Below are 20249 nucleotides of genomic sequence, written 5' to 3' on the forward strand. Positions count from 1 at the left end.
CAGGACCCCTGGGAGCCGCGAGCGATGGAGGTGAGTGGGGGCCTGCCGAGCCCAGGTGGGGTTGGTGCTGCCGCCCTGCCCCCCCTGGGTGCCTCCCCCGGCCGGCAGCCCCTCCGGAAGGGACGGCTGCTGAGTGTGTGACAGGGTTTCCGTGGGGAATGGAGCCCGGGGGGCCCCTGGCGGCTGCAGAGGTTCTAGGCTGAGCTTTTCTAACGGAGTGTTTTCTCCTGACACCCCCTCTCCCGCAGCTGCCGCAGGAATGTGCCTGGTCCTCGGCGTCCTCCCTGGGTGCTAAGGTAGGACACTCGTCCCCCACTCCAAGACCTTTCCAGAGGTGGGGAGGGAAGGACCCCCGACTGAGCCATCTGGGAATTCCGGTGAGAGGCTGCATGAAGCAGGGGGAGGCTGCAGCCCACCCCACGGCACAGAGCTCCACTGTGGGGTGCGGGCGGACGCCCTCAGCTGAGGGCAGAGAGGGGTCTCCCCACGCCACAGCCAACCAGGATGGGGCCCACAAGGTGACACACAGACAACCCTAACAGAGGTGGTGCAAGGCGTGGGAGAGAACAACCTAATGGATGTTTTGGCAACTACACACACACACACACTGTTCTCTGGTTAGTGAAGGGCGTCTCACAGGAGTGCGGTCGCAATTCTGAAAATACTTTGTGTACAAAAAATAATCAAGAACCTGAATATGCAAGAGGCAGGTTTACAGTCAAAAAAGTTACAAATAGGCCGGGTGCGGTGGCTCACACCTGTCATCCCAGCACTCTGGGAGGCCGAGGCGGGCGGATTGTTTGAGCTCAGGAGTTCGAGACCAGCCTGAGCAAGAGCAAGACCCCGTCTCTACTAAAAAAAAAAAAAAAAAAAAAAAAAAAAAGAAAGAAATTATCTGGACAACTAAAAATATATATACAAAAAATTAGCTGGGCGTAGTGGCACATGCCTGTAGCCCCAGCTACTTGGGAGGCTGAGGCAGGAGGATTGAGCCCAGGAGTCTGAGGTTGCTGTGAGCGAGGCTGACGCCACGGCACTCTACCCTGGGCAACAGAGTGAGACTCTGTCTCAAAAAACAAACAAACAAACAAATAAAAAAAAGTTACAAATAAAAAGGGCGATGCCAGACTGAATTTATGGCGTCAGTGCAGACCCGTGGTCCCCAGCGCGTGCAGAGGCAGGCGTGCAGCCACCGTGAGCGCTCCTCACGCCGACCCTGTCTTCCAAGCGCCCCCCACTCAGAGCCATCGGGGCCACGTGGGGAAACGGCCGGGGCCGGGCACCGTGCGGTGCTGCCAGGTGAGGGCGAGACCGAACGAGCCGGACGGACACCCCGCTGACACGTCGGGAGCCCCAGAGAATGATGCGGCCCCTGCACCCCACGCGACACGCAGCCCTGGGGCGGACCCACAGCGCAGGGCTCCCGTCACTCACAGCAGCTGTCGCCAGGAAGACTCTGGCCAGGCGCCGGCGTGCGGGGAAAGGACGGCGGCTGCACAGTGTGAGAATCTCTCCACAAGACACTTTAATTGAGAGGGGAGGACGCTCCGCAGTGGAGGAGCCTGACAGATGCCACCCGAGCCCGGTGGTGCAGTCGGTCCCCAGCAACGAGACACGGGGACGCCGCACACCCCATGCAGCCGAGGCCACCGCTGTGGCCTTCTCGCCAATAACCACCACCTCAACTTTAGCACGTAAAACACCGCACCAACCCAAGGTGACAAACGTTCTGCCACGTAACTGGCCAGCACGGTCCCCAACTGTTCAGCCCGTGCAGACAGAAGTGGGGCTGTCCCAGGTCGGGGCGGGACCAGGACACGCTGACTGGGACGACCAGGGACCAGAGACCACCAGCAAGAAGACCGGTTAGTGACGCGGAGGCTGGCAGTTTCCAGCTGGGCGGGCGTGCGTGGCTGACAGGAAGCTGCGGTGAGCAGAGCCGGCGGGAGGCACACGGGACCCCCACGCCCAGCTGCTCTGCAGGTTTAAAACTACTTCAAAGTAAGCAGGGTGAATTCTACAACTGCAGACTCCAGCTCCCTCGGTCTGGTGGGGCCCGAGACCCTGCATTCCACACGCCACCCCACCCAGGGGGCACCGGGACTGCAGGCCCCCCACTCCTCAGCCTCCTAAGTGGGGGGCTCCCCAGCCCCACCCAAGGCCACCAAAGCAAAGCCCAAGAATGTTTTCTGGGATAAATTATAACAGCATTTTAGGAAAAGGGTGAATGGACACACCCACTCTCCTTCTGTGACCCGAGGAGACGGGGCCCAGGCAGCCCCGTGGGTGGCTCTGTGGGCCGCTGCACCCTCCAGGGCACGGGGGTGCCTCCCAAGGCTGTCAGCCACGAGGGACACAGGGATCTTCTCTGCAGCCCAGCACGCGGGCTGATTCTGCGGGAGACCAGACGGGACCACACACAAAGAGCCTCCACCCCCACCCCCGACACCCGACACCCAGGACCCGCCATGTCTCGAAAAGGCTCAAGGTCAAGGTCTCCACGTTCGTGCAGAGCAGCCACGGACACAGGCTGCAGTCCATTGGGGTGGGGGCTGCAGCCGCCCCAAGCTCCCCACCTGCCACCTGCTCCTTCTACTTTGGCAAAAAACAAAAAACCCTGGAATCTTCAGGAAAATGAAGTAAACTTTAGGAAACAGAAAAAACAAAACCAGTGGCCCGTGCCCAGAGCCCCCTCGCGGCCGCCCCAGCAAGCCCGCCGCGGCCTCAAGGGGCAGGCCTGCCTCACTCTGGCCCCTCGAGGCCGCTCTCCCGCACCCTCACCAGCCACCCTGGCTGCCAGGCTGGGAAGGCGGGGGGGCGCAGGTGGGACAGGAGAGCCACACGGCAGCACCGTGGCGGAGGGACGGAGGGACGAGAGGCCCCAAGGACAGGCCCCCGACAGAAGGAGCCGGCACTGCCGGGAGAGCCGCCTGCAGCCCACAGGGCCCAAGGCACCTGAGGAGGTGGAGCAGGGCAAGGACAAGGACCAGGGCACACATGGGCCTAGGGCTGGGCGGTGGCTGTCCCCAAGTCTGGCAGGAGGCAGAGACCCCACCCGGAACGATGGAGGAGGGTCACAGGCCACCAGCCCTCCTGGGCTGTGTCTGTCCACTCGGTGGGACCCCTGCACGCTGGGGGGACTTCAGGAGCTGCGTGGCCGCAGGGCAGCCCCGCCAGCCAGGGTGAGCGGCGTGTGTCTGCCGTCGTGGAGTCCGGACGGCATCTCCCGGCCGGTCCCCATCAACTCCACGGAGAGCCGGGTGAGCCCAGAGTCAGACGTTTCCCGCAGTTTGCGCACACTCCACACCAGCACACAGACCACCGCCCCCTCCGAGAGAAAGGAACAACTCTGGGGCCACCCAGCCCTGGCAGGTGAGAGGAGCCGAGGCAGTTGGGGGACAGGGGCCGTCCAGCACGTGGCAGGGCAGAGGTGGCGGCGCCCACGGCAGGGCGGCTAGTTCCTCAGGGCAGCCAACCTGGAACCACAAGAGGACTCAGGTGAGGGGCAGGCCCTCCTCTATTGGGGTGCAGGGGTCACGCTGCTCAGCCCCAGCTTTCTACAGTTGTCCTGAGACAACGCGAGTGACGGAGCCTGGGAACAGCCACACGCTGTTCCGTGCTTACGCCTTACGCCAGGACGGGCAAGGGTCCCCCTTTCTGCAGTGGGCCGCGTGTGTGTGTAACCCACACCTAGCCCGGCCTGCGCCAGGCCTGGGGACACGGACGGGAGCCGCCCTCCTCAGCGCCCGACGGAGCAGGGTCCGAACCAAGACCCGTGCTCCCCGCAACGCCGGAGCTCGAGCCGTCCTGGAGCAGCCGCCACCCCCCACCCCCTTCCTTCCGCAGCACCGGCGCGTGGGCTCACGGCACGGCACTCGGGGCGCCGACCCCACCTCCGAGACAGCTGGTCCTCCTGGCTGCGCACCGAGCTCTCGCCCACGGCGGAGGCGCCCTCGGGCAGCTGGCTGAGCTGGTCCAGGACCTCGAGGCCGTTCTCCTCCGCGATCTGCACGATGAGGCTGTCCACCTGCTCCTGGGGCGTGGTCAGCGTGGTGGCCGAGCTCATGGAGTCTTCCATCACCTGGGAGAGAGGGGGCGCGTCTGGGCACGGGGGCGCCTGAGGACAGCTTCACGGGGCCTCGACCGCGTGTCTCGCTCACTCCCCCCACAGCCGCCGCCTTCTCAGCCTGTTCTCTCCACGAACTTTCTCTGGCTCTCACCCTCCACCAGGAACCTGCCTGCCACACGCCCGGCCCTATCCCAAGGCTACCTGCTTCAGGCGGGCACTTTCTACACCTCCACGTGCTCGTTACCACTGGGGACGCCCCAAACGGAGCAGGTGCCCGGGAGGAGGTCCTCTGCCCTCACCCCTCCCCCTTGAGGTCCTGGCAGGGACCTGGCACACAGGAGGCTTGGTGACACCAGGGAGCAAACATGCCCATGCAGAGAGCGTGCCAGCCTGCCAGCCACCCCTCCCCGTGCTGTGGCGCGCCCTCCCGTGTCCCCGGACCACGTACCGACGTGTGCACGTCCAGGTTCTGCACCTGCTGCTCAAACCTGTCCATCACCGCAGAGACCTTCTGCAGGTCCATGGTGCTCAGGGCCTTGTCCAGGGCTTTGGTCACCTGCGCCATGTTCTTGGTCACCTGGGACAGGAGAGGTTGGGGGAGGGAGCAGGATGAGTCCCCTGAACTCTCTGATGGGAGAGTTGGGGCCCCTCACCCCAACGGTAAACGGGTGTGGGCTGAGCCGTCACCACAGGTCCTCAGGAAACGCTGTCAGCTGAAGGGACAAGACAAGGAGCAGCACTTGGCCACTCGAGAGGGGACACAGCAGGTCTCCAGCACCGGCTTCCTCTTCTGGGCCACCCTGCTTCGAGTCCCCAGGATGGAACCGAAGGTTCAGACGTGACTCCCCTGCCCCAGCCAGGCCACGTGGGCTCCGCCTAGTGCATGACGCTGAAGGCCCACGGCCCCCCGCGTGGTCCCTCCGGTGACGTTCGTGTGGGCCCAGGGCCGGCCTCACCCGTGTCCGAGCCGGCACTTCCGCGGCCGCAGCTCCCAGCTGGTCCGTCTTCCCGCAACTCTGAGAGCGGCCCCAGATCCGACCCACAACCCCGGCCCTGCCGCAGCCCATCTGGCACCCGGGCCCAGCACTGACCCCTTTCATGGTGACAGCCGTCTGCACCTTGGAGGCCACCGCGTCCACGCGGGACGCCATGCGCAGCCAGTTCACGCCTTCATTCTTCTTGCGGATGGCATTCTCAGCGTACACACGGGCACACTCCACATTCTTCTGCTGAAGAGCCTAAGATTCAGGGGAAAACGACGGCCGGGAGAACTTGGTGGCCTGTGTGTCCCCTGCCAGGAACCTGGTGCTGACTGTTTGCTGCCCTGGGGAGGGGCCTTCACAACCCTTTCCAGGGATGCTCATCGGAGGGGCCTGTGAGCTCCGCGCAGGCGCAGACGCAGACGCCCAGGCCCTGAGCCTGCCTGGAGCACGACGGTCCGGGGCGGCGCAATGGCACCAGGCTGGAAGGGGCTCTGCTCCCGCCGACATCCGGCCCCACGCACACCAGCACCGCCCAGGAGCACAGCACCTGTCGGTGATGCTAAGTGTCCCGGGGCGGGGGCGGGGGGGGGGGGGGACGGGCATGACCGCAAGGGAAAGGGCACAGAGCGCTAGATGCAGACTACAGAGTCACTCTCTGGTCCCAACTGCCCTGGGGAGCCTGAGCTGGGGGAGGAGTCCCCAAAATCCAGTGCCCCACCCATTTCTCCTGTTGGGCAGTGTCAGGAACTGCATAAGACCTGGCTGACAAGCTCCACCAAGCGGGGTCAGATCTGCCCTCTCCTCCTGCCCTGCCCACCCGTAGGCAGCGGCCCCTTCCTGGGAAGCCCCCGAGAGAGCTTCCAGCCTGTGGACGGGCCCCCATGCCCCTGCCCGGGTTCTGACGCCCAAGGCACCAGCCCCACAGAGAAGAGGGGGCTGAAACCAGGACCGTGGTGGGCAGCTGGAAGCCACGTCCTGCACGACTGATGGTTAAAACAAGTTCGGAACATCAGGAATGAATAAGGAACGGACAGCTAAAGAACAACGGCAACGCTCTCATCTGCCTGCTCTGGACCCCCGGTGAGCTAGGAGGGGACGTGGGGGCAGGGGCCGCAGCCACCCGGGCTCCACCCCACCTGGCACCTCCCGTCCCTCGTCCCTCGAGCTTGCTGGTCTCACATGAGAAGCGAATGTTTTAAAGCTAGAAGTCACAGTGAGAACTAAATCATGATGTAGAAAGTGCCTTCTTTTAGATGTACAGATACAAAGACTTAAAAACACACAAAAAACAAAAATAAGGGTAGACAAGAACATAGACCCAGGGAAGCCATGAGCGTGAAGACACCCCCCAGCCCTCACCTTCTTCACTTTGGCCTGCTCGGCCTTGGAGTCCTTCTCTGCCTTCTTGGCCAGTTTCTCCAGCTGCTTCGCTGTGAACTGAGCAGACGGCGGACACCGAAGTCAGATGCTCGGAGCCCACCCGCCCCCGGCCCTGCTCCCCCGAGCCCACCTGCCCGGCCCACGCTGGCGCCTACACGCTTGCCAACCAGCCTGCAGGGCGCCTGCTCACCGCCACCCCGGCTGCGAGATGGAACCAGCTCAGGGAAGGGGGCCACCCCCTGTCTCAGGCTCTATCTGGGAAAAGGGGGCTGCTCTACAATGACTGTCTTCTCCTCGAACATCCTAATCCCACCCCTCCTCCAGAGCAGCAGGGGAAAAAGGTAACTCGCACTCATCTCCACTCCTGCTTATGGATGGAAAAAAGGCTCAAGAAAACCTGTCCCAGGTTACCCCCAAGGAGTAACACAGAATTCAAGACTAAAAGGACACCCGAAGGTGTTATCCTCAGGTTGCTGGGCAGCACATGCGGCTCTGGGTGCCCAACCGCGCTGCCGACACCAGAAAGAAAGGCTGCTCATGTCCCCACAGGGCCTCTGGGAGCCCCAGCCTGGAACCGGAGACAAGGGCCCCAGCTGCCACCTCCCGTGACGCCCTGAGCCAGCCTCAGCCCCGGGTCCCATCTACAGATGCTGCCCCTTTGCAGGCACCTGCCCATCAGTCCCTCCTGTCCCCAGAAACATCTGACAGAGCCACACTGTGACATGAGACTATCCCAGAACTGCAGTCAGCAGCGTGTGCACATCACTCTGCTCGGGGTCTCAGAACCAGTGACAAGACAAGGTTCACACGGATGATCAACCACGAGAGCATCTAAGGGAATGTTCAGAAACACGCCCTGGATTCCTGGAAGGCGCAAACAGCACCCCAGGTAAGAGGAATACTTAGCTGTCCAGAAAGCTCTTCTTCAAATGGGACCTTAAAGGATTTGAGGCCACACTTGGGTTTTAAACGCCTAGCGGAACATCAAGCCATGCACATAATACCCAAGCTCTGTTTCTGAAAGATAACACGGCCAGTCTTTCATGGATGAGCCCAAGCGCTCTGCTTCCACTTAGCCTGAGACAAGGAAGGAATTAATATGCCATCAAGCCAACTCAGTAATCCCCTCTTGGTCAGCAGTCTGAGCACGGTGTGGCAGTCGCTCCCCTGTTATAACCTGTCCCCTGGCTTTGTTTCTGGGGCTCTGGGTGACTTATACGATCTCTCCTCATTCGCTAACTACCAGGGCAGGGTTGGGATGAACGGTCGTTAGGTACATACCTTCAGCTGGAACAGAGTATCTGCAAAGAGAGAGGACATGGTTTGAGGATTTTAAGAGACGTGATAAGTAACACTTCTAACAAGGAGGTGGGCTCACTGAGATCCCCCTGGACATTAGGAACAGAACGCAGACGGGGGTCGTGTCTGCCTGGAGCCTTCAGGGAGGTCCCTGACAGCGGGTCAGAAGACAGACCAGTGTGCCAGCTCTGGTCCCCGCCAGCCACGGGCTCCAGCACAGGCAGACCCTCCCGAAACCTGCTTCCTCACTGGGGACACGAGGATGGCACCAGCCAAGCTCCAAGGGTTAGTGCGAGAACAGATGAAGTGATGGATATAGCACTTGGCTGTGGTGACAACTCAAGAGATATTTCTGGCTCACTCTGTTGCCTGGCTAGAGTGCCGTGGCGTCAGCCCAGCTCACAGCAACCTCTAACTCCTGGGCTCAAGCGATCCTCCTGCCTCAGCCTCCCGAGTAGCTGGGACCACAGGTGTGCACCAGCCTGCCTGGATAATTTTTCTATTTTTAGTAGAGACAGGGTCTCACTCTGGCTGAGGCTGGTCTTGAACTCCTCACCTCAAGGAATCTTCCCGCCTCCGCCTCCCAGAGTGCTAGGATTGCAGGCGTGAGCCACCGCCCCTGGCCTGCAGTCTCTTTTTTATATCCTCTTTCTTTTACTGAAAGCTAAATGGATACAAACAGCGAGGTGGTAACTCTTCTACCATCGAAGAGCAGATTCCACAGAAGCAGCCATTTCTGAGCTGTCAAATCAGGCTCGGGGACCTTCCCTGCCACACTCAGCGACCGAGGAGACGGAAGTGCATTAGTGAGTAAATCTCTCGATATTCACATTTGCTACTTGTTCACCAAAACTCCAGAGCCAGGTACCTTGGGGCTGATGTCAATTTATTCAGTTTCTAAATTTGGAGAGTGACGGTGACACCTGAATCCTAAAAGGGGTTACCACCCTACCCCAAAATGCGGAAATGAAACCTGTAACTCGAATGAGGGTCCCGAGTGTTCCAAATGCAAACCGAGGTTCCTAGCTGAGACCTCCCTGGTTTCAAATGTGCTCTGCGCACCTGTCAACCTACCACGTATCAGCGCAGGTGCTGGCCACGGCCAAAGTCGTCCGTGACTTTGGAAAACGGCTAACCACACCCAGGGTTTAGGCGAAACAGTGCTGGCCTGGTGAGGCCCAGCCCAGCCGGCTTGCTGTGTGATGTTGGCCAAATCACCCTCCCTCCCGGCCTCACCTCTCCCATCTAGACGTGTGGGGTAGAACGAGACTCTGGAGAACAGAAAGCTCGTTAAGGTAAAACCCGGCCCTGGACAAAACTGACATGGGCTCAAGAAAAGTTCCCTCAAAAGAGCTGCGTGAGCCTTGGAGCAAAAGCCAACTTTTGTGGGTGGGGAAGGAGTCAGGTGCTATTTTTCATCTTCTCTCTGAATCATCTGCAGAAAAACCTCTACACGTTTCCTCCATGACAATGACGCGGCTGTACTATAGCTTTTTACACTTCAAACGTATTTTTACAAGCCTCTCACACCAGCCCATAAACATTTCCGCAAACACAGGCACCTTCCTGTACCAGATTGTTCCCGGGCTTTGGTGTCGCTGAGCACGGAGCGGGAGGGCAGGGCTCGGGAGTCACCCGTCGGGGCGCCGGTCCTGCCCGGCTCCCCCAGGCCCGTCTACCCGCCCCGCAGAACCGGGCGCAGAGCTCGCATCTCCCGGAGCCGAGCGGGGGAGGCCGCTCCCGACCTGCCTGCGGCTCAGAGCACTTTTCCCCCGAGCTCCTGCTGTTCCTCCTGGCGCTGCTCTGGGGGCGAGGGCTGCAAGCGCCACCTTTCCCGCTGCCCTCTGACCCGGCACTCGGGGCCCCAAGGCAGCAGCGGGCATCGCCGTCCGTCCCCGGTCCTGGAGCTCGCGGGGAAAGGCGGCGAGACCCCGAGGAGGGCGGGCGGCGGGGAGACCTGGGGTCGAGGCCCCGGGGAAGGGGTCCCGGCTCGGAGGTCAAGACCGGTGGGCGGAGCCCGCGGCGGCCCCGCGCGACCCCGGAGGGCGGCGGCGGCCTCTTACCGTCCATGGCCAGGCCGGCGGCGGCGCCCCTCGAAGAGGCAGAGGGGGCGCGAAATCGGCCGACGACAGGTCCGGGCGGCGACCGCACCGACCAGCTCCGCCCGACGGGGCCTTCCGGGGTCGCCGCCCACTTCCGGTCGCGCGGCCGCTCTCGCGAGAGGGCGGCGCGAGAGGCGCGGAGGGCGGGGCGGCCGGCGCGGAGGGCGGCGTTGCCGTGGCGACCCGCGGCCGCCGCGTTTGTGAGTCGCTCCGGCTGCGGGCCGCGGAGGTGCGGGGAGCGCGGCCTGCGCCGGCGGGGGCGGCGGGCGCGCCTATGGGGCTTTCCAGAAGCAAACACACACCCAGGAAAGGTAACGCGGGCCCGCCGGCCCCGCGCCCCGCGCCGCCCCGGCCGCTCGAAGTCCTGCCCGAGGACGGCGACTGGAGAACCTTTCCCGGAGATGGAGTGTCTCCACGCTGTCTCGTCTTACCCCGGACCGAGGCAGGCGGCCGGAGGGCTGCAGGACGCAGGGCCCTGGAGACTCCGTAAGTCACAGGTGTGGTCACCCGTGTATTTCAGGTGAGGAGCAAAAGAAGGCAGCCACCGGTTCAGTCCCAAAACCTAAGGACAAGTTGGCGGAGAAGCGTCCCCAGGAAGCCAGGCAGGCAGAAAGGGAGGGCGAGAAGCCTGCAGACCCCCGTCCCGGGGCAGACGCGGCCAAGCACCACCAGCAGCCTTCGGCTTCCGGGGAAGGTAGGGGACTCCCAGGGGGACGGATGGAGGCTGCACCTCGGAGGAGTCTGGGGCTGGGGGAGGCCGGAGCCTGTTTCTGAAAGGGGTTTGTTGCAGGACCCTTGTGTGAGAGGTAACTAACCACCCAGAGTTCTTGTGGAAAACACAAGTTCAGTAAAAGTTTAGGTAAGTGTCCAAGTGATGGATGCACGGCCCACGGCCCACAGGGATGTGGGGTACAGCTACAGACGGTCCTCAGCCGAGGCATCCGGGAGGGCTGGATATCTTGGTCCGGCTGTGATTCCTTCAACATCCCACAGAATGGACTAGAACCTCGGGAGGCCGCCTGGGGCTGGAGTGCAGCTGCGGACCACCCTGCCTGGCACAGTGCGGAGGGTGACAGGAGCGGGCAGGACGGGGTGGGACGAGGGAGTTAAACAGTTTGGCAAACTTACTCACTTCCCAACAGCCTGGTGTGGCCGGACCTTTGGGTGTGTGGGCAAGATGAAGCCACAAAAGCAGGAGAAAGCCAGAAGACAAAGTCTCTCCTCAGTTTTTTGTTTTTTGCCTTTTTTTTTTTTTTTTGAGACAGAGTCTCACTCTGTTGCCCGGGCTAGAGTGAGTGCCGTGGCGTCAGTCTAGCTCACAGCAACCTCAAACTCCTGAGCTCAAGCGATCCTCCTGTCTCAGCCTCCCGAGTAGCTGGGACTACAGGCATGTGCCACCATGCCCGGCTAATTTTTTCTATATATATTTTTTAGCTGTCCATATAATTTCTTTCTATTTTTAGTAGAGATGGGGTCTCGCTCTTGCTCAGGCTGGTCTCGAACTCCTGAGCTCAAACGATCCGCCCACCTCGGCCTCCCAGAGTGCTAGGATTACAGGCGTGAGCCACCGCGCCCGGCCATCTCCTCAGTTTTATCACGTGGGTTGTGGAGATGGGACTGTTAAATATGTAAAACAAGGAGGTGTACCTGTAGTCCCAGCTACTCAGGAGGCTGAGGCAGGAGGATCACTTCAGCCCAGGAGTTTGAGGCCAGCCTGGGCAGCGTAACAAAATCCCATCTGTAAAAGAAATTAAAAATTTAAAGATAAAACAAGGGAGGTTGATAGGGTTTGTGCCTTGGAAGTGTTTTTCCAGCTCCAGAGTAGAGGCTGTCAGGAGATGCAAGGAGCCTGACAGAGGAGACCTAACACACCCCATTGCTGTGATCTGTGGGAACCAGTGAGCAGTGGCAATAGGAATTCTAGAAGGATCCAGGAGGTGGACCCCATCAGAACCCACTGTCTGATGAGATGGAGGGGGTGGTGAGCCGGGAGGTGTTTCAGTGGTGATGAGAATGAGCCTTCAGAGGGTCCAGCAGGAGGTGTGACGTGGCTAAGACAGATGAGTCCTGTGTTGTCGCCCCAGCTAGAGAGCAGTGGTGTCATCATAGCTCACAGCAGCCTCAAACTCCTGGGCTCAAGCGATCCTCCTGCCTCAGCCTCCCTGGTAGCTGGGACTACAGGTGCATGCCACCACACCCAGCTAATTTTTCTACTTTTAGTAGAGATGGGGGAGTCTCACTTTTGCTAAGGCTGGTCTCGAACTCTGGACTTCAAGCAATCCTCCCACCTTGGCCTTCCAGAGTCCTAGGACTACAGGTGTGAGCTACCACAGGCGGCCTTGGGACGTATTTTAAATTTGAGATTTGGGTGTTGGTCTTGGGAGAAAGACCTGGACTTGAAATCCCGTCTTTGGAACCCGTCACTTGAGAGTAAAGGCCGCAGGAAGGGCCATAGTCCTAGGGCAGAGGTTTGGAAAATGCTGCCTGTCAGGATGCTTTTAGCTGAAAGTTAGAGAAAAGCCAACTAAATGTAGCCTTCACGCTGCGGGATTTAGTGTCACGGATGAAGAGTCAGAGGCAGGGCTTCAGGGTGGTTTGCTGAGCGGCACGGCTGTGACATCAGGCCTTGGCATGTTTCTGCTTTGCCACCCTCAGCGTCAGGGACGTCTTACCCCGCAGTCCCCAGACAGCCGTACGGCTCCAGCTAGCACATGCAGACGGGACTGCATTTCTCCTTGCTGTATGTAGGCAAGGAAACCTTTCCCGGTTCCTTCGCCTGCCTGTCCTCTGGAGGGTGGGCTCAACTCGGGCAATTCAGCAGGGGCTGGAAGAGGCCGAGAGGCAGTGGAGGGGTGGGACCCCTGCAGCGGGGGAGGGGGGGTCGGACAGGCCCCCGCAGTGTCTGTTACACCGTCACTCACGCGTGGGGCGGGAAGATGGCGGTAAAGGGAAGGCAGCAGGTCAGAGAGCGAGAGTGACGGTGAAGCTCCCAGCACGACGAGGGCTTGTACTCTCTCCACGTGGCGCAACGTGCTCAGCCATGACAAGGAACACGCCGCCGACACATGCCGCGCTGCGAAGGAAGCCCCAAAGCATGCCATTAAGCGAGAGAGGACAGATGTAAGGACCACAGATAATGGTTCCCGTGTATGAAACGTCCAGAAAGGCAAGTTTTTGCACAGACGCAGATGAGTGGTTGCCCGGGGCTAAGGGTGGGAACGGGGACGGGCCACGGCTGAGCACAAGGTGCCTGTCTGGGGTGACAGAAGCTGCATCAGTGTCTGCCAGCCCTGAAGCTGGGGAGGCCACTTGGAGCCACTGCAGTTAGCAAAGCTGATGCCTGAGCCCTTCCAGCCCTGGTGCCAGACCTAAGAGGACAAGCCCCTGGATGGTCCCAGGCCTTCCCGGCTGGGACAGCAGCTATCACATGGCAGCTGCAGCGGTGACCAGCCCTGAGTGCGCCACCTTGGACATCCAGTCCCAGCGAGCCTCCAGATGACTCAGGCTCCAGACGACATCTGACTGCAATTGCCTGGGAAATAAAACGTGATAACTGGGGCTGGGCATGGTGGCTCAGGCCTGTAGTCCCACACCTTGGGAAGCTGAGGCAGGAGGATCGCTTGAGCCCAGGAGTTCAAGACCAGCCTGAGCAACATAGTGAAACCCAGTCTCGACGAAAAATAGAAAAATTAGCCAGGCCTGGTGGTGCACACCTGCAGTCCCAGCTACTACAGAGACAGAGGCAGGAAGATTGCTTGAGCCCAGGAGTTTGAGGTTGCAGTCAGCTGTGATCACACCACTGCCCTTGGTCCGCATGCCCAGGCAACAAAGTAAGAGCCTATATCCACAAAAAAAAAAAAAAAGAAGAAGAAGAAAAGAAGAAAGAGGATTGTTATAAGAAAACGTGAAAGATCTTGAGCCAAATGCAGTCTGGGCACTGGATGAGTCAGTGTTAATTTTCTTAGATGTAGCAAAGCTTTTATAGTTATGCTAAAATAAAATCCCTAACTGATCCAGAGATACACTGCAACATTTATGGGTGAAATTATATGTCTGACATTTGCTTGAAGATACTCAGGAAAAAAAAAGAGGAAGACGGGAAACAAGGGGCCGGAATGTCGACTGAAGCTAGTGGTGCACGTGTGGGCGCTGACGCTGCTCCACCTCCGTGTGTGTTCGAACACTTCCGTCATGTTTTTTATGTAGGTGGAGTATACTTACTGCAAGAAAATTTTCAAAAAGAAGAGAAACGTAGGGAACATTTCCATCAGCTGTTAAAAAATATCAAGCTGAGTGACAAAAGCCAGCCTCACGAGGTCACATGCTTTTGACTCCATTTGTGTAACATTCTCCAAGTGACAAAACTCCGGAGACAGAGAACAGACTGCTGGTTGCCTGGGGTGAGGGACGGGTGTGTTCAGAGAACAGGGATGTCTGTGAAGGGACAGCAGGAGGGAAATGGCTGTCCCTGTGGTGGTGGTGACATGTGATTAAGTGGCACAGATCCGTACACACGTGTACCAGTGCCGGAGTCCTCGTGTGGATACTGCTCTACAGCTGTGTTACCACTGGGGAAACTGGTAGAGGGTGCACGGGCTTCTCTGCAGTACTCTTGCAACTTTCTGTGAACTTATAATTATTTTAAAAATAAAAATTGTTCAACGTATCAAAAGTTTTAATAATTAAAATATAGTTCCAGTACAGGAATAGATGAAATATGAAATAGGGACAAGAGAATTCCATCTCTCCCTCCTCCCCCCTCTGACCTCTTTCCCTCCTCCTCCCTCCCCTCCTTTCCTGCTTCCTCGTCTGTCAGTGTAGTCACTGTGTTTGAGATTGGAATGAGATTGTTCAGCTGTGGCCAGAATTGATTTTCCTGAGTAGATGGCCGAGAATTATGAAGAGGGCCCATTTGCATCTCCTTAAATTATTCAGATATCTACATTATTGCTCCATGTGGAAAACCTAACATCACTGACTTGTGCATTATTGTCTTTTAACTTGTTGCTTAGCTTCCACATGTTTATTTTCAGTACTGGCTGAAAGTGTTAACTCTTTCATATTTTTAGCACAATGTGCTGCATACAACGAGCAAAGAAGGTTACATGTGTATAGAATTTCACTTTAGGTTAACTAAATATTAAAAAAAGAAAAAGAGGCCAGGCGCGGTGGCTCACGCCTGTAATCCCAGCGCTCTGGGAGGCCGAGGCAGGAGGATCCCTTGAGCTCAGGAGCTCGAGACCAGCCTGAGCAAGAGCAAGACCCTGTCTCTACTAAAAATAGAAAGAAATTAGCCAAACAACTAAAAATAGAAAAAATTAGCCGGGCATGGTGGTGCGTGCCTGTAGTCCCAGCTACCTGGGAGGCTGAGGCAGGAGGATCCCTTGAGCCCAGGAGTTTGAGGTTGCCGTGAGCTAGGCTGACGCCACGGCACTGTACCCAGGGCTTGGCGACAGAGTAAGACTCTGTCTCAAAAAAAAAAAAAAAAAAGGATAAAAATTGGAAATAAACTAAACCATGTTCATCAAAGGGAGCTGGTTACATAAATGATGGGACCCCATGACAGAAGAATACAGGCCGCCGTGAAGGAGGCGGCGGGGCCCCGCCGTCCTGTCTGGTGGAAAGCTCCGCCTTCTATGGAGTGTGTGTCAGCACATAAATGGCTGGAAGGATAAGAACCAGGATGTGCAATTGTAAAATCAACATGTATTAATTTTTTTTTAATTTTTATTTATTTTTTTTAAAAGCCAGTCAAATTTAGCAGTGGAGTGTTGAATACCAACTTTAGTGACACTAATGTTAATAAGTTCTGATTACCCACTACCATCGGACCAGCCAACATGTATTAATTTTTTTTTTTTTTTTTTTTTTTTTGAGACAGAGTCTCACTCTGTTGCCCAGGCTAGAGTGAGTGCTGTGGCGTCAGCCTAGCTCACAGCAACCTCAAACTCCTGAGCTCAAGCGATCCTCCTGTCTCAGCCTCCCGAGTAGCTGGGACTACAGGCATGCACCACCATGCCCGGCTAATTTTTTCTATATATATTTTTAGCTGTCCATATAATTTCTTTCTATTTTTAGTAGAGATGGGGTCTCGCTCTTGCTCAGGCTGGTCTCGAACTCCTGAGCTCAAACGATCCGCCCACCTCGGCCTCCCAGAGTGCTAGGATTACAGGCGTGAGCCACCACGCCCGGCCTTAATTTTTAAATAGTCTTTTTTTTTTTTTGAGACAGAGTCTCGCTTTGTTGCCCAGGCTAGAGTGAGTGCCATGGCGTCAGTCTAGCTCACAGCAACCTCAAACTCCTGGGCTTAAGCGATCCTACTGCCTCAGCCTCCCGGGTAGCTGGGACTACAGGCATGTGCCACCATGTCCGGCTAATTTTTTCTATATATATTTTAGTTGGCCAGATAATTTCTTTCTATTTTTAGTAGAGATGGGGTCTCGATCTTGCTCAGGCTGGTCTCGAACTCCTGACCTCGAGCGATCCACCCGCCTCGGCCTCCCAGAGTGCTAGGATTACAGGCGTGAGCCACTGCGCCCGGCCTCTTTTTTTTTTTTTTTTTGAGACAGAGTCTTGCTCTGTTGCCCAGGTTAGAGTGCCGTGGCATCAGCCTAGCTCACAGCAACCTCAAACTCCCAGGCTCAAGCGATCCTCCTGCCTCAGCCTCCCTAGTAGCTGGGACTACAGGCATGCGCCACCATGCCCGGCTAATTTTTTATACATATATATTTTTAGTTGTCCAGCTAATTTCTTTCTATTTTTTAGTAGAGACAGGGTCTTGCTCTTGCTCAGGCTGGTCTTGAACTCCTGAGCTCAAACAATCGACCCACCTCGGCCTCTCAGAGGGCTAGGATTACAGGCGTGAGCTACCGCGCCTGGCCAATTTTTAAATAGTCTTAACATATAAAAAGTTTTTATAATCAGTATGAAAAAATGAACTCTCCAATTTAACATAAGTGTAAAATAAGATGAAATGCATTTTTTGGATTTTTGTAACAATAAAAATGAGAAGAAGCTGGGCATGGTGGCACATGCCTGTAGTCCCAGCTAGTGGAGAGGCTAAGGCAGGATCGTTTGGAGCCAGGATCTTGGGGCTGCGGTGAGTTTTGATCACACCTGTGAGCAGCCTGCACTCCAGCCTGGACAACACAGCCAGACCCTGTCTCTGAAAACAAGGAACAGAGCAGGGATAATCTCAGGGCCCAGCGCTGGCCACGGGTCACCTGGCAGTTAAAACAGATGAGGCTGTGGGTGGCCTGGGTCTGCACACCTCCCTCTGCCACCCCCGGCTGACTAGCCTTGGGCAGGTGATGACCTCTCTGTGCCTCAGTTTCTTCATCTATAAAACGTAGGTCGTAGAAGACCTTCACCAGAAGCTGTTGTGTCATTATTCACTGCTGTTATTCCAGGGCTCAGAACAGACAATGAAAGCTGTCATTGTCATTGTCAACTCTTTATCTCCCCAGGTAACTGGTTCATGATGTGCTCAGTGGGGAGCAAAGCTGCAAACCAGCATGACCACACAACTGTGTTCTAGAGAAAGCACGTCTGTGAGAGTCTGTGTGCAGAGGGGGGAGTGTCCTCTCTGTGGTGCCGTAAGAGGGGCCCGAAGGGACGCGCCCCAGGCTGCAGCCGTGGCCCCCTGGGGAGCAGGCCAGGAGCGCAGCTGCTTCTCTGCGCGGTAACATTTGACAGGCTCGGCGGTTCACAGGTCTTACCCATTCCTTGTAACCTTAACAAGTTTAGGAAAATGTGGGCAACGTCGGAAATGTACATCCCTAGACCATTCTAATCAATAAAGTTCTGCATAGGAAGCTGCTTGTACCAGAATCATTGATAGAATCCTTTGGAAATTGCATTTCTGAACCTTAATCTCTGAGGCAGCCCCTGCCTGGACACGTGACCTCCCTCCCTCCTGTTTCTGTCACCCTGAAGCCATCCTGCAGCGCAGCCATCCCGCCGTGGATCGTGGAAGCCCTTGTTTTCCTCCTTGGAGGAGGGCATCCAGTATTCCCAACCCTCGTGGCTGAGCTGTAGACCCACTGAAGCTTTGGGATGTTCCCGGACAGTTTTGATCACTGTTGGCCTAGCCCATTTCTCTTCCTGCTAACCAGGAATGTAATTCCTTTGCTCCGACAGGCACTGTCTGCGATGTCAAAGGAGTGTCCCGTGTACCGACTGAGTGTCTGGATGTTTCTTTCTTCTAGAGAAACCTGACGCGAAGCAGAAGTCCAGCAGGAAGAGAAGTGTCATTCCACAGATCATCATCACTCGAGCCTCGAACGAGACTCTGAACAGCATCGGCTCCAGTGGGAGTGAAGAGCCGAGGACCATCCGGGAGCACGACACCTGGGGCCCCTACCACCGACACAGGAACCCCAGCACGGTGGACGCCTACAATGTACACACCAAAGAGTAAACAGGTGCCCCCACTGCGCGTGACTCCCTGTGATCTGGGTCTCGCAGCAGCGGCGGAGGGGCCAGCCCACCCTCGGGAAGCTGCGGGTGCCCTTCCTCAGTCCGAGAGGCTCGCCCCGTGACCACCTCGGTGTCACCTTCCCCAGAGCTGCTGGCAGCCTGGTGCAGGCGAGAGTGACTGGCTCAGAGAGTGAACTTTGTGGTAAAAGATGAATAAACTAGTATTTCCTGTTGCAAGTGGCTAGCTGCGCATGACGACGAACGGACAGCAGGTGGCGCCTCGAGCTCCGAGTCACGCTGGACAGTTAGGATCCTTTGCATTCAAATAGGCTGTAAGTACTTGGAAGTTACGAGATGTCTCCCAAACTTGGGGAAGAGGTCAGATCTTGAGGGCTAAACTTCAGGGTGTAATGTTGTCCAAACAGACAGGTGCAAAGTTACCCAACGGCCCGAGGGCTCCTGGCTTGACTGTAATCAGACCAGTGTACTGAAAGGCCCAGGAGAAGAATGTGGTTTGTGTCCTGGGGGTCAGGGGCAGCTGGGGCACCTGGGCTTCGCAGGTGGCCTTGTCAGCACTGCCATGTCTTTCTGGCTCAGGGATGAGGGCTCGTGACAGTGAAGGGCCATTCAGGGGACCCAAGCACAATGCTGTCAAACAGCTTCTCAGCTGACTCTGCCCTCACCAGAAACCCTCGGTCAGGCTTGCCTTTCTTCCAGCGTCGCCTAGGATGCCGTGCCCCGTCTGGTCGCACCTACTTAGTGACAACCTGCTAGCTTTGTTATTTTCTAGGCTGGTTGGCAAGCTCATACACGGTCTCCAAGATATGCTGGCCCAGGTGGACTAACAGAACCAGGGGACAGTGGCGTGTCCACCAGAATCACGGACACATTCCTAGTTGCCGGGGCGAGGGGGCTGCGGTCACACACACACACAGTGTCTAATACAGGCCTCCCTAGTACATATGCGCACATGTGTGTATACACAAGCCCAATCTAGTACATACATACGTATATATAGTGCTACATATGTACACATACAACCTAAATAATGACTGAAAAATGAATTCCAAAATGAAAAAGTATAGCACAACGATATGACATTTTTTAAAGACTTTCGCATAAATGTATTTTAAAGTTCCCAGGGGAGGGAAAGCAATCTGCCAGAAGATATCTAATTTTTTAAATTTTTTTCTTTTCTTTTCTTTTCTTTTTTTTTTTTGAGTCAGGGTCTTGCTATGTTGCCCAGGCTGGTCTTGAAAGCCTGGCCTTAAGCAATCTTCCTTCCGCAGCCTCCCGAGTAGCTGGGATTACAGACATGATCCACTATGCCTGGCTAATTTTTTAAAAAATGTTGAAGACTTGCCACTGAAGTCCTGGTTTGCATTAACCTACGTTACTGGAGCCCAGATGAGCCCATGCTCCTGGGCACCTAGGCGCTCAGCTTTCCAACCCTTACAAGGAAACCTCCCCGAGGAATCAGAGGTGGGTGGTATTCTGCATTCCATCGCGCACCACCCGGAACAACTGAGTGCCGTCCCTCGGCTTCCTGGGCCGCCTCAGCTGCTCTCCAGCAGTGGCCGGTGCACTTCCCTCTCTGCCCTCCTAGATGGCTCCACAGCCAAGCAGCCCTCCCCAGCCTGCAAAGACAAACGTCAGAGTGGCAGGAGAATGGGACATGCAACCCCTGACTTCCTCGTGAATGACAGTGCCTCGCCTCCTGCACAAGGCGCTGTCCCTGGCTAGAGATGGGGGCCAGGCTGGCGTCAAGCACAACACGACTACCACGGAGGTGGCTTCCAGGGACTGGCCCTGCTCCCCAGCGCCATCGGGAGCGCAGCTCTCACAGCTGGCTCTTGGAAGAGCTTAAAGCACTGCAATTGTTACCGATTTGCTGGAATTGACATTTGTAATTTAAGTGTCTCCTGAATGGCTCGCTACTGTAATCCCAGCACTCTGGGAGGCACAAGTGGGAGGATTGCTTGAGGCCAGGAGTTCAAG

General features: G+C 57.0%; 2 protein-coding genes across 3 annotated transcripts; one reads left to right on the forward strand and one right to left on the reverse strand.

Moving 5' to 3' along the window:
• Positions 1 to 3411: 3411 nt before the first annotated feature.
• Positions 3412 to 9906, reverse strand: CHMP1A (charged multivesicular body protein 1A). The gene is made up of 7 exons (XM_069464761.1): positions 9795 to 9906; positions 7714 to 7733; positions 6412 to 6489; positions 5161 to 5307; positions 4518 to 4646; positions 3894 to 4081; positions 3412 to 3476 (listed from the first exon to the last, which is right to left on the reverse strand). Exons 1-7 carry the CDS (start codon positions 9799 to 9801, stop codon positions 3455 to 3457), a joined length of 591 nt encoding a protein of 196 aa, XP_069320862.1. The 5' UTR covers positions 9802 to 9906; the 3' UTR covers positions 3412 to 3454.
• A 189-nt stretch (positions 9907 to 10095) lies between these two features.
• On the forward strand, positions 10096 to 18454 carry SPATA33 (spermatogenesis associated 33). 2 transcript variants are annotated; one of them, XM_069464770.1, is made up of 3 exons: positions 10096 to 10144; positions 10354 to 10572; positions 18041 to 18454. In XM_069464770.1, exons 1-3 carry the CDS (start codon positions 10108 to 10110, stop codon positions 18250 to 18252), a joined length of 468 nt encoding a protein of 155 aa, XP_069320871.1. In that variant the 5' UTR covers positions 10096 to 10107; the 3' UTR covers positions 18253 to 18454. The 2 variants fall into 2 exon arrangements, with proteins under 2 accessions (XP_069320871.1, XP_069320870.1); XM_069464769.1 differs by having other exon boundaries at positions 10100 to 10144; positions 10354 to 10527.
• Positions 18455 to 20249: the final 1795 nt, after the last annotated feature.

This window comes from Eulemur rufifrons, unplaced genomic scaffold (assembly GCF_041146395.1).
Source record: "Eulemur rufifrons isolate Redbay unplaced genomic scaffold, OSU_ERuf_1 scaffold_107, whole genome shotgun sequence".
NCBI lineage: Eukaryota > Metazoa > Chordata > Mammalia > Primates > Lemuridae > Eulemur > Eulemur rufifrons.